Source organism: Apteryx rowi, unplaced genomic scaffold, assembly GCF_003343035.1.
Source record: "Apteryx rowi isolate R43461 unplaced genomic scaffold, aptRow1 scaffold_367, whole genome shotgun sequence".
In the NCBI taxonomy this organism is placed as follows: Eukaryota; Metazoa; Chordata; class Aves; order Apterygiformes; family Apterygidae; genus Apteryx; species Apteryx rowi.
In genome coordinates, this window is record NW_020450163.1 from 297,005 (window position 1) to 310,354 (window position 13,350).

The following is a 13,350-nucleotide window of genomic DNA, read 5'->3' on the forward strand; positions in this document are numbered from 1 at the left end:
CCCGCTCTGCTCCGCGCCCGGGCGGCGGCTGCGGGCACCGGGCCCTGGAGCGCCGCGCCGCAGCCTCCGGCCTCTCCGCGACCGGCCTGCCGGGCCCCAGCCCGCCCTGCACCCTGTTGGGGTCGGCCTGCCGGGGAACCGAGCCCCGCCGGGGAACCGAGCCCCGCCCCGATCACTGCCGGGGCCCAAGAACCTCCCGCACTCCTCTGGGATTGGACAGCCAGGGCCCTCACTACACCTGGGGTCGCTGCCAGGGTCTAAACCCCTCCTGCACCGCTTTGGGATGCATCTGCTGGGGAACCGAACCCCGCCAGGATCACTGCTGGAGCCCCGAAGCCCGCATGAACCCTGATGGGGTCAGCCTGCTGGGAAGCCAAACCCGTCCGGGATCATTGCCAAGGCCCAAATACCTCCTGCACTCCTCTAGGACTGGCCTGCCAGGGCCCCAACCTGCCCTGGGATCACTGCCCACGGCCCCAAAGCCCTCTGCACCCTGTTGGGATTTGTCTGCTGTGGTCCCAAACCACTCTGGGACCAGCCCGCTGGGGTCCCAACCCTTCAGGATCACTGCCTGGGGCCCAAACCCCACTAGTACCCCTTCTGGAGCAGCCTGCTGAAACCCCGGCCCCTTCGCTGCCCAGGGCCCAAATGCCTCCTGCACCTCTGGTGTTCAGCTTGCAGGGGCTCAAACCCCTCTGGGATCACTGCCAGGATCTAAACCCCTCCTGCACCCCTTTGATGTCACCTTGCTGGGGCCCCAAACACCTCCAAGATCGTTGTTGGGACCCAGCTTCTCCTGCATCCCATTGGGATTGGTCTGCTTGAGGCCCCAGATCTGCCCAGGATCGCTGCCGGGCCCATATGCCCCTGCCTGCAGTACCCTGTCACCCTTCGCAGGGCCCTGCACCCTGCCTCTGGGGATCACCCTTTCCACACAGCCTGCACTTCCMCTCTCCTCCCCTCTGCCCTGGGCTCCCTGCCTCCAGCTCTCCCAAGTCTCTTCCTTGTCACCCAGGGGCCTTGATCCCCAGGTCTGTGCACACTCCCGTGGCCTGGGGGCATCCCGCAGAGATCCAAGCACATCCTTTGCAATGTAGCACTAGCCTCATGCAAAACGTGGGGAAACTGAGTCAAGCAATGAGGCATGGTGTTGCCCAAGGGACTGGTGCCAAACCAAGTGGCCAATTTAAAGGCAATATAATAGTCCTGGAGATAGCGGGTGTCCACACAGTGTGGTGCCTGGATGAGGAGGGGGATATAAGTGGTGAAACCAAACAGAAGTTTGGAAGTCAGAAACTCCCTGGCACTCTCCTGGTGCCTCCCCTGCTGTGCGTGCTCCCCCAGGCAGAGACAGGGCCCTGGGCCAGCGAGAGGGTTGATCAGCACTGCTGGCGCCCAGCTGCCCGCCCTGCTCAGCCACCAGCAGCTGGTGAGAGCTGGAGCTGGGGGGCAGATCCCCCTGCAGCATTGGGACCACAGGGAAAGGGCTGGCCCCCTCTCCAGATTCCCATTCATGGCCAAAATGCAAAGCAGGGAGGCTGTGTGGTGCTGGAGCACTGGGAGCTCCGCATCCTTTTCTAGCTTGGTAGGCCATTGGTGCAGCAAAATCAACCATGTCTTTCTTGTCCTCCAAATTACCCTTCCTTTTAACATGTATGTTTTCCAAATGCTGCTTCTCTAGGGCCCTTTTGTGTGTGCTGAACAGCAGCCTTGAATATTAGTTTTGCAATGCTGCTGTTTTGCATGGAGTTATCTCTGCATGCTGGGCAGGACAGATAAAATCAAATCTCATACCCAGAAATGCAACCTGCACGCAGAAATAGATAAGGAGTCTGGAGCAGCAGAGATGTGATTTCTGCGGAGCTCCAACAGTCAAAGCAGGATCRGAGGCTAGGGAGAAAGAACAGCGGACACGGGGTCTTTGTTCCTGTCCCCATCCCTCAGAAAACACATAAACCAGGGGCAAGGAGTTAGAAAAAGCCTCAGCAGGGCTGGCTGGGTGTTTGAGTTGCTCCCTGGGCTATGCCCAAGGCTGATAGTGGAAGTCACAGGCAGGGAGACTGTGCTGCTGCAAACTGGGGGATTGCTCTCAGAAACCAAAGTGAATTTTTTCAAACTGATCTTAAGCTGTTCCAGGATTTCACTTCTCTCCCTGACAGACAACTGCATCATCTTGTGAAGGTTGAGTTTGTCAGGCCTCAGCTGCAGCCAGCAGTTCTGCATACAGTTCTGCAAGGCTGAAAAGCCCTTCCCTTTTCTGTCACACAGCAAGTCCCCAAGCACCAGTACCTATGGACTGAGCTGTCTTCCAAACCCCTCCTCAGGACCCAGGTATGTTGGGGCAAGCTCATGCTGTAGGGCTTATTTTTTGACCCATGGATCTTTCTTATGGTTCTCCCTCCATTTCCATGTCCTCCTTGAAACACGGATGTCAGAACTGGCTGCAGCTACTGTTTTACTAGTGCTCTATGGAGATGTAAGGTCGGTCCCCGGCTGCCAGTCCTGGGTCTCAGGGATGCCCCAGGGATGCCCCAGTCACGTTCCCATCCTCTGGCTGTGCTTTCTGTGCATTTGGGCCTGTTCAGGTGCAGCCTGTTGGCCTGTGACCTGACAAGCTGGGGAGCCAGATCCTTCTGCAACAGCCAGATGTGCCCACTCTTTGCCATCACGCTGACCGTCATGTCTCAGCAGAGACCCCTGGTTATCATCTCTGGGGCTGGGAACAGCTGCGTGCAAGGAGGAGCTGCTCCTGGGCTGTGCATGGGTGTGTGCCCCAGCTTCTGCAAAGCAAGGGCTTTCGTCAAGATGGCAGCGGACGCTGAGGCAAGTAGCTTCACAGAATCCCGGTGTACGATCCCCACCCAAGTGCTTCGTTCACAGACCTGAAACCATGGCATGGGTAAGCCAACATAGTGCTTGACAGTGCCTACTTTCCATGAGCCTGCTGACCGACACTTGTTRTATTTTTAGTCCCTAATTCTTGGTGGACGGATTCCCATATTAGCCATCCTGTCATTTCACTGGGCTCAGCACCAGGCTGAGTGCTTTGGTGCTCTCTGCGTGAGCCCCATCAGAGCATTAGCTGTGTCCTGGCAGGCTGCCAGCTTCAGGAAGCTCCTTGGCTTTCCAAAGTTTGCTAGGAGCCAGTCGCTGGGGCTCAGAGCACAGGTCTGTTGGCTGCCCGGGGGTGCAGTGTGCTGGGGCTGCTGAGCTGAAGTCCTTTCACAGTGGCTGTCTCCTGCACGCTGCCCTTGCAGCCACCAAAGCTGCCCAGGAAGGTAGAGTTAGTGACAGGTGACAGCACTGGATGGGGCAGATGTTTGGGACAAGCCCTGGGGACAACACTGTTTGCAGAGTTATCATTTGCCTCAAGCAGCAGCCACCACTGCCTGGCTGGGATTTGTTGTGCTTGAGTACCCTTTACAACTTTCTGTTTTCTTTAATTTCCATGGCCTTCCATCTCTCACCCCTGACAGCAGTCTGGGCAAGCCCATGATTTTACTTCCAAAGGAAAGACCCCACATTTCCTTTTCTGACTAATTTGCTTGAGCTCTTTAGTCATTAATTGCTTCCCAATTTTAACATGCACCTCTGGGAGCAGTGAGTGCACTGGGCAACAGTGCCATAAGAACTGGGCCAGGCTTCCCGGAACTGCACCCACCTCGGCCAGCTGCTGACAGAAGGAAGGGGCCAAGGCCATGGGCCCTGCAGGACTGGTTGTCTGCTGCAACAGTCCCAACAGACCCAAAACAGCCATTTCTCCAGGCCAGGGCCCTCCATTCTCCTTTCTTTCCTGCCCCTGATACAGGGGAGGTCAAGGCAGGACCAGAAGGCACTAGGTGAATTTCCAAATTTCMTTTACATGTTTGTGTGTGCACCACATTTGGTGGAGCATGGTCCGGAGCTGCTGTGCTGCCAGCACAGCATTCTGCACAAGAGCCAGTCAGAGGGGCTGCCTGGGTGTAAGGCTCAGCTGGAGAAAATGACCTAAATCTGGTGGCTTGTTGCCAAAGTGGGATTGCAGGATTACTGGGATAGATAGTGGGCAAGACCAAAGACTAACTGGGACAAACTGATCCCATTTATGCTGGTACAAATCCATAATAAAGCCAGTGATTTCAATACGTTCTGACTGTGCCAAGCCCCTGCTCTTGCCCTTCCCTGTTCTTGTCACCAAAGGACAGAAAGGCCCAGCTTAGCAGGAAGGATGAAGTTTTTATGGGCCACAAGGAGCAGGACAGAGTCCTTCAAAGTCCCTGCCAGGTCCCTCCTCTGTCCTGTCCTGGTTTCATAGCCATGGGTGCCCTTCTGCAGYGTGACGGTGCCATCTCATGGCTTGGTACCTCCAGAGCAGGATCTGGCTCCAGGAACCTGCTCACCTGCATGGCCAGGGCAGGACATGTGGGGACTGAAGGCAGTCTGACCCTTTCCAGGCCACACTTCCAGCCCTTCTCAATGGCCTGGTTAGTGCCTCCCACTTGACCTCCAAATCTCTCCTCAGCTACTGGATATTTTCCCCTTTTTAACATATATTGCCATTGCTGCACGAAGTCAAATGGTTGTATTTGCTTGTGTAAGCTGGTTAATATTGTTTTACTGGAATCTCTTTATTTCTATRTTTCAAACATTCCACACTACATAGGACTCAGACTAAGGAGTTCTAGGCCAAGAAACACCCCATATTTGAGATTTACCTGTAACACTGGATGTTCTTGTACCTACTCGAAGGGTCCCTCTGGATCAAGTTTGATATTTGTCTTGACCTTGTTCCCATTCCTTGCAGCAGTGAATTTTTCAGTCTGATCAAGTGAAAAAAAGAAAGGGAGGCCCTGGTTTTTGGAGTGCAGTGAGATGGACCAGACTAGCTACCAGATCATTTCACAAGCCAGCTTTCTGTAGAGCAAGTGATTACCTGGGAGAAGGCATTTTTTTGATGTGTCTGGAGAGCAGGACACACCAGGAGGTGGCAGAGTTATCGGCAAGCCCAGAAATACTGAGAATAGTCAAGATGGGAGGGGACAGCACTGTCAGAGTCAGTTAGTGGTTCCTGATGGTAAAGAGGACCACAGGGACCAGGCGCTCTGCAGTGATAAAAAATTACAAAGCTGACGTGACCAAGGGTCTGATAGGCAAGAGAGAGGGTCTCCAGTGTGACTGTGAAAGCACTGGCCGGGACACTACAAAGAGGTTGCCACCCATGACACCCCATTGAGATCAGGTGATGGGTGTGTCCAGAAACAAACCCGGCAAAARATGGGCTGTGCAAGGAGTGCTGGGGCTAGGAGCAAACCTGAGCCACTGGGACTCCTGGGCACCAGGACTCCACTGGAGATGCGGTAGCTTTGGAAGAGGAGATCTCTGGGGTAGGCAGACTGGGATGGTGGAGCAACTACTGCCAAGCAAGCTGTGAGACATCTTCACCCTCCACCACCACCACCTCCACCATCCTCTTCCAGGGGCTTTGCACAGGCTAAGAGAAGATGAGAGTCATAAAGGAAACGGGCAGTGGAAAGGAGTAAAGTGGGAGCAGCAGGCTCTCAAGGCAGCTGCTCATCAGGGCTGGTGGCAGCTCAGACCCTACGGGCAGGGCAGGTGCAGGCAGAGCCTTCAGGAAGACAAACATCCACAAAGCCCTAGAGCTATGCCTGCTGCCAGGCCGGGGACAGAGAACCAGAGTGACCCACAGCCTGCAGCATGSCCTGAGGGACATGGACAGGGCACCTGTCTGCCCAGAGAGGCAGAGGGGTTGTGTGGGCTGGCTTGACTGGGTGCAAGCTCTCTTTTGGGCAGGCTGGAGCCATTTGCCATGTGCAGGAGCCACCTCATAAGTCCCTGCTGTGCAGGATTACCCTCTCCCACAGTCTGGGCAAGGACAAGGTCTTGCCAAGACAGTGAGTCCTAGAGGCCAACCAGGCAAGAGCAGGCAGGGGCAGCACAGTGCAGGCAAATGGGAAATAACTGGGGACTCTGGGCCAGCAAAGTGCTGGCGTGTGTCCAGGGGAGTCTCTGAGTCCTGGGAAGATGCAGAGGACAAACCCCCCATGCTGCATACCCCCATCAGGGGATRTCTGAGAGCCCAAACCACCTCTCCGAGGCTCCCTGTGCTTCCCAGCATCACACCGAACCGTGAGGCAGGGTCTCAATCTCTTTATTTGGGAGACAGGGGGGGAGGGGGGTTGGTATGCATGGGACAGCAGGGCTGCYGGAGCCAGCCCTGAGCATGGCAGGGGCCAGGTGTCACAGAGCAGGGAGCTAAGCCAGGATCCTTGAGCACTGACCCATCGGGAGTGAGCAGGGCTGGAGGCGCTCAGTGAGGCAGGACCCGCTGTCCTAGGAAGTGCAGAGAGGGACCTACTGATGCCATGCTGTCTCCATCCTTGGAGGTTTGCAAGACCCCACTTGAGAAAATACGAGTTACCTCGTCTGACCCCATAGCTGACCCTGCTTTGAGCAGGAGGTTGGACTAGAGACCTAAGAAGGGCCCTTCCAGCCTGAATTACCCTATGACACCCTGATCCCATGGCCTGATCACTGAAGCAATGGTTGCTGCTTGCCTGGGTTAGACCTCAGCCCAGCTCCGCAGTGGTAAGGCAGCCCCAGCTCCACCTCCAAGGTTTTGGCCCATTGCAGACAGCSTCTAGTTCCCAACCTCCCAAAACTCAGGCTCAGTCCTTAGTGGGGCAGAGCCATGTGGAGGCCTTAGTTTCTGGAGAGCGTGAGCTGCTTGTGATGGTCAGCACTAATGGTCCTGTGGGAAAGGGCACAGGAGGACTGCTCTGCCTTCCAGCCTGCCTTTCGCTACTTCAAGTAGCAGATTTGGGCCAGGCAGCAGAGGCTGTTTCCACATACCTTGTTAATGCCAAATTTCAGAACTTAAGATTTACTCGGCAGAAGAAAAAAAAAAAGTTACTTTTTTAGTCATTATCTGGTGCTCAGCATCTCCCCAGGAGAACTGGTTGGGGGTCACTTTTGGATTGGTTTATCCCTGTACTGCAAGGCTCTGCGTGGGAAAGCAGAAGCACTTTGGGGGCTTGTTCCAGCAGAAAGATGGGAGAGACGAAGCTCTGACTCACCTATGCCAACTGTGGGCGGCACTCCTCTGAAAAAAAAACAAGGGATGAGGCCCACATGTTGCTCCAGAGAGAAGCCCAACAAGCAACTCAGCACAGGGCAAAGCTGCTCAGCAACCACCCAAACGGATGCTCAGCACAGCCCAAAATCCACCATGCACCCTGTATAGGTTTATCTCGTTCATTAACGTTTATGCCTTGTGCCCCATGTACTGGCTGTGTCCCCGCGAGGGCTGAGCCTGCCCCAGCTCAGTGCACAGAGCATCCTGGAGCACCTCTGCCCTCGCTGCCCATCTGTGCGCTGAGTGAGCCACGCTCACATGTGGTCTTCATGTAGCAGCCATGAGAAGGTGACAAAAGGACTCTTTGCCTCTCACCACCTCAGCACTGTTACTGTGCTCCATGCAAGCAAGACCTGAGCATGCAGGACAGTTGTGTCCCAGCTGCAAGGAGGACCCACGGGCAGGGGCTGATGGATTCTCTTACTGGCTTTGGGCAGCATGACCATCTGTTCCTTGGAAAGTCCCGCCTCCTTTATGGTGTCATTGAATTTCTCTAACACGCCGGGTTTCACTTCAGTATTTCTGCCTGCAGGTGACAGAGAGTGAGTCAGACAGCTTCTACCTGCAGCCTGCACCAAAACGCTGCCCTGAAACCTCCTCTGGTGGAGGATGGGCAATGCCAGGCTTGGAAGGGAGATGGCACTGGGAACACTCTGTGAGTCCCATGAGGTCCCTCTCCTCTCTCAGAAAGCTCAGGGTGCTGCCAGTCCAGCCATGCTGCATCCAGCCCCCAGACACCCCCAGAGTGATGGAGTTGTTGATGGCAGGCTGTCTGGCATTTTCTGTCCTGCTTGGAGAGGCTTAGCAGAGAGCTTCTCCCAAGCATCCCTCTCCTCCCTGTGTTTTGCTGCACTTCTATGTGCTTTCTCCAACACCTACTGTAGAGAAGCAGCACTGAGATCTTCTGTCCATTGTAGTGTCGGTGGCCGAGGACGATGGTGTAACTGGTGTAGTCAGTGTCAATCAGGCCACAGTCGTCGAGATTTTTCTCTGCAAAAGAAAGCAGAGGATCCCAGGTGCTTGGAAGGGGAGAGCTCTGTGCCCAAGAGCAGGTAGATGGGGACAGGACCCACATCCCATGCTGAACAGGACCACAAGTCACAGTGGGAGGTGTTAGACATGGAACGGGGAGGTGAAGGGCTCATGGCACCCCTTCCCATCAACCCTCCACACCCCTTGAACACCCTGCACCCCTCTACTGCACCACGTGCACCCTTCCTCATCACCCTGTGCTGTCCTCTACACCCCTTGCATACCCCACGACCCATCTCAGTTCTCTGCGCCAGTCCGGGGCAGCCCAATACCACTGATTCCCTGGGGCACAGTTCCCTTGCAGACAGAGCCCCCTTCCACGTGGGCACACGGGAAGCACGCAGCCTCTTCTGCTTGTGCACCGTGGCCTGGTTACCCTCCAGTGCCAACCCATAGGCCAAGAATGACCTCCCAAGCCCTAATCCTAGCATGGGAATGCACATTCCAGTTCCCTCTGGTAACTAGCTTGGGGCCAAGAGCTCTGGGGACAGCACTGGGTTTGAGGGAGACTTGTGTCCACCCTCTCTTCCTGCACTTCCCAGCAGCATCCACCAGCAAATGCTGGTCCTGCTTTCCTCTAACACACCTTTTGCCCTGTGGCAAGTTCCGGGCCCAGGAAAAGGCATTTCTTGCTCAGCCCAGCATGCCAGGTTTCTGTCTTGAATGCACCCTCACCCAGCACCATTCCCAACCCCGGTGGGGCTCCTGACCAGCCCAACTGAAGCCAGCATAGGCTTTGCTGTACTGCTGCCACAGTCTCCTCTCTCTTCCTCMCTTCTGACCTCATAGCTCAAGCTTTGAGCCTGCTCCCCAGTCCAGCCCCCTGCACATTCCCACCTCCCCAGTGTCGGCTGGCTTCAGGGCWTGGCATGGGAACTCGCTGCACACCAGCCTTGCTCCCCGTACTGCCAGTGCAACTTAGCCCTGGCCATAGGGTGATGTGGTGACTTCCAGCTCTGCAGGGCCTGGCCAGCCATGGCCTTGCGATGTCTCTCTCAGGGTGATGSTATAGCCCTGGGTGGACCCAGGGCTGCAGATATTGGTTCTTACCAGACTTGTGAGAAACATCACTTCTTTGCTTCAAATCGTCATCAGAGCTCCAAGGCCCTGAAGAGCCTAAAGAAAGTAATTTATTTAGCCTTGGAACAAAACATGCTTTTAACAGCCCCAGATCTGTGGGATCTAGGATATGCCTYGAAGGGGTGTTTGAAGGACCCTCCTAGTGCTATATTCAACAAAAACACCAGGAGGAAGTTTGGGTCCCAGCATTGTATCCCAGTGTTTTATTATTATTATTATTATTACTGTTAGAGATACTATTACTGTTAGACTGTTATTATTATCATTACTGTTAGAGGTTAGGGCCTTTTTGAGGATGCTCCTGGGCAATGTCTTCCTGAATTAACCTAGTACCTACCCTTACCAACAACCAGACATACACATAAACCAGCAGGTGCTTGTGGCCACCAGATGGCCTTTCCTAGATCACCCTGTGAAGCGGCCACTTTGTGCAGCACAGAAAGGGGATCTATCTCCCTCAGGTGGGCACAGGCCTGTGGGGCATCACCTGTGAATTCTGKCTGCAGCATGCTCAGTGTAGAGACCCTGGAGGGTAGGTGGAGCTGGGCTGGGCTCAGGGACAGGGGGGTCACTGTGTCCTGATGGAGTCATAGCTGAACAGCTTGCCCCAGCATCCGGGTACAGGTCCCAGCTTGTGACAGACAGGGGATGAGGGAAATGCACTGGAGCTCCAACAATGTGCAGCTGGATGGTAACAGGCACCGAGGGTGACTAGCCTGGTGGGTACTCCAGCAGAGCCAGCTGCTCTGAGTTGGCTGGTCCAAATCCGCTGTTTGCTCAGCCCCTAACCTGGCCTGTGTGCTTCCCAATGCAAATCCCACTGCACCTTTACCAGAGCCCCTGGTGAGTCAAGCCCTATCCCAGATGTGTGGACACATGGGCTCTTGGCACAGATCTGTAGACCTGTCCACAGCTGGGAAGGAAATTTCCTGGATGGACATACTACCTCTGAAAGGATCCCTGTCAACCCTGYGACCAGGGCGCTTACGGGGACCACTGCAAGACTGCAACAGCTCTGTGGCTTGATAATGATGGGAGACCTGRGAAAGGTGGAAATGACACTTTGCCATGGCAGAGGTGTTCCCAGGAGAGCCGTGTGAGTCAGACCCTCCATGACAAAAAGTTGCCCAGGAAGGGAGGAAGGAAAGAACTGCRGTGTCACAGCAGCTCAAGGCAAGGGGAAAAGCAAATGTTACAAGACAAGAGCTGCTGCTGTGCCCAATTTTATGTAGCCTCATTGCCCCAGTGGGGAGTGGAAGCGCTTTAAGCTTTGGGGAAAGGATCACAGTCTCAGTGCTATGAACTACCAGACTTTTAGAGCACCTCTATACACCATGCCCTGCCAGATGGAGGCCAGCCACCTCTTTGAGTGCTGGGGGCCTCAAGATTGAGCCCTGAGGCACCAGTTTTATTCACAGAGACTTCCCCAAATGGGTCTGTATCAGGAGCTCAAAGGGATGGCACATGCCTCAGTGAGAACAATTTCCTATGCTTTAGTAACCTTTCCACTCTCAGAATGTAGTAAACCAAGGGAACAGTCAGCATTTCTGTAATCAACAAACCTGGCATCACTAGAACCCAGAAAAGCCCCACCAACAGCCATTCTCAGAGCAAGGCAGAGGTGGGTCCCCAGGCTAGACCCCAAGTCTACCTTGCAACAGCTGGGAGTTTGCTCAATTGAGGGACATCTGCCAGCTTCAGCCTCAGGTTTATGCAGAGGGTGATACAGGAAATCACTAGCTCCTGATGAYCTACTCAGCTTTCACCCAGTAAGTGAAACCCTAGCCTGCACAGTGGGCAATAGCCCCCATTGATGTTCATGCCATGGAGGTGTTTCTTTTCTGGGAATGACTCAAACCCTGCTGCTGGGTCAGTTAACAGATCTCTTGTTTCCTCCCTCCTGCTGTCCCAGTACTTACCCGAGTTTGTGTATTGACCGGGATGATCAGTCTTTTTCAGGACCATTGTTCTCTGCTTGCATCCTGCAGGGCTGGAGAGTGAATAAAGGCAATTGTACTCCGGATGGCAGTTTTCCCTATGCTCTTGGAGTTGGAGCAGCTCCACTACATTTCCTCTGACCTACTCAAAAAGCAGCTCAAGAGGCCATTTGATTGCCACAGCCTAAACAGCTTCTGGAGAGGCATGAAGCTGCAACTGGGGCTTGAGCTCAGGCAATTCCAATTAGACACAAGGCATAATTAGTAATCTGAGGGGTGGCTAGAAGGAAGATATCAATGGAATGCTAGGTTTCCCATCTCTCAACATCTTCTAACCAAGACTGGACACCTTTTAAAGATGAGTGGGTTCATCAGCCCAATTGGGCTGAACATAGAGGAAACTGGGTGGGATCCTCTAGCCAGTGCTAAACAAGAGAAAAAATTGCTCTTCAGGTCTTTAAAGTATGTGAAACCATATCAGTCTTCTCCACTGAGAAGAATCTCAGTCSATTTTGGCTTCTCTTTTCAGACCTGCTTCCAGAATGAGAACTGAAGACAATTTTGCACTTGTAAAGGATAGATTAAATATAAAGGTGTTTTTGTCTAATCTCTGTTATTTAGTGACACTTCTTCAGTCCCTGATGCAGTCTGGTAGTGGATCCAAAAGAATATTAGTAAGTCCTTAATCACACTATCCACTTGAAGGTGCCTTACAAACACCCACAGATGAATTAATCCTCTGAATCCACCTGCAACTGGAAGGAGCAAATCTCCCCCACCAGATCTGAGGGTTTCTTTGCACAGTTCTTTGTTCCATGTTTACAAAACTAGGCTGTACTTCAAGTCTGAGCCAGCAGCAGAAGAAGCTGTTGGAAGGAGAAGCTGGGCTCAGAGCTGTGGGAGAGCAATCCCTCTGGTCTCACCTTCCTGAAATCTCCAGCCACATGGCAGATGTTTGTTCCCATGTCCACTGTATTTTTCTACAGCTGGTTGATCACCATTCCAGGTTGGAGGCTAGAGACCACCTCTTGAGAACTCTGCTCCATCCACACAAAGCAGCACACGCATGTTACCAGGACTGGAAGCAATGAGCATCCCCAGGACCCATGTGGTTCTTTCTTTCTGTGTTTTATAAAGAGCTCAAGAGCTATCCAAGGTGAAGAGCAAGGATAAGAAGAACCCTGTACAGAAGCCATAGCGAATGGGAAGATTTTCATTGACACTTACCCAGGGATAAATGTCTTGATGATTATTTCGCCAGTGCTTTGAGGTTCTACAGTGCTCGTGGACATCTTTCCATTTTTCCGAAGGTCTTCAATCCACTCGGAGTCAGAAGCTATGGCCAAGGTACGCCACTTCCCAGCAAGCTAGAGAGAATGCCTCTCCATTGATTAATATGGAAAGCAATGAGAGGTTCAGGGATAGAGCAGGAGCCTTGCTATTCCCTTCTCTGTTTAGGCTGCTGACTGGGTGGAAAAGCACCTTTTCTGCAAGGCAGAGTAGGGATTTACCATAAAGAAATAGCCAGATGCAAAACTCACCTGCTTGGACAAACCCAAGTACTCTGCAACCCTCACTAGTGTGCTAAATATCTACTAAAGYGTTCAGGCATTCAAATGTCTTGCTATCAAATGCTGGAAAGTCTGAGGGAGTTTAACTTCCAGCAGGAACTGGGGTCCTTCGAAAAATACTCCAGTAAGTTTTGTCTGAGCCCCATGAAGGMTGTGTCCAAGCAATACAACTTCCCCATCCTCCACCAAGGGAAAATTCCCTCAGATGACGTTACCTTTTCTACATCAAAATATTCTTTTAGAGAGATTTTGGACTGGGCCTGAAGCACCAACAGAAGTGCCAACTCCAGGAGCACTAAAACCACCTTCATCTTCACAGCTGGTCCCTCTCACCCCCCTGGCACAAACCAACAATCTTGCAACACACAAGAGAAAGATGACATCTGCAGGGACCTCCAAGCTTATATCCCTGTGCACAGATCCTTGGAGGCAGCAGAGCAAACCCTCCCCCGTCCCTCTTGGCCATTTATGTGATGGCTAGTACTGTTGGAGAGATAACATCATTATTTCTGGCCTCACCTGACTTTGTGTTTATTTATGTGTGCACCCGAACAGCATGTTCCTACCGAGGTCTGGGACAGAATGATCCCCTCAGGTC

The 13,350-nt window shown here is 53.3% G+C and overlaps 1 protein-coding gene across 1 annotated transcript in view; it reads right to left on the reverse strand.

The window, feature by feature from the left end:
• The window catches only part of NPDC1 (neural proliferation, differentiation and control 1), a 54,294-nt gene extending 41,231 nt beyond the window's left edge, over positions 1 to 13,063 (reverse strand). The window contains exons 1-5 of the mRNA XM_026073383.1: positions 12,968 to 13,063; positions 12,409 to 12,548; positions 11,164 to 11,234; positions 8,012 to 8,122; positions 7,557 to 7,658 (exon numbers count right to left, since the gene is read on the reverse strand). Of these exons, the coding sequence (XP_025929168.1) occupies positions 7,557 to 7,658; positions 8,012 to 8,122; positions 11,164 to 11,234; positions 12,409 to 12,548; positions 12,968 to 13,063 (520 nt within the window). The remainder of the gene's footprint in view (positions 1 to 7,556; positions 7,659 to 8,011; positions 8,123 to 11,163; positions 11,235 to 12,408; positions 12,549 to 12,967) is intronic.
• Positions 13,064 to 13,350: the final 287 nt, after the last annotated feature.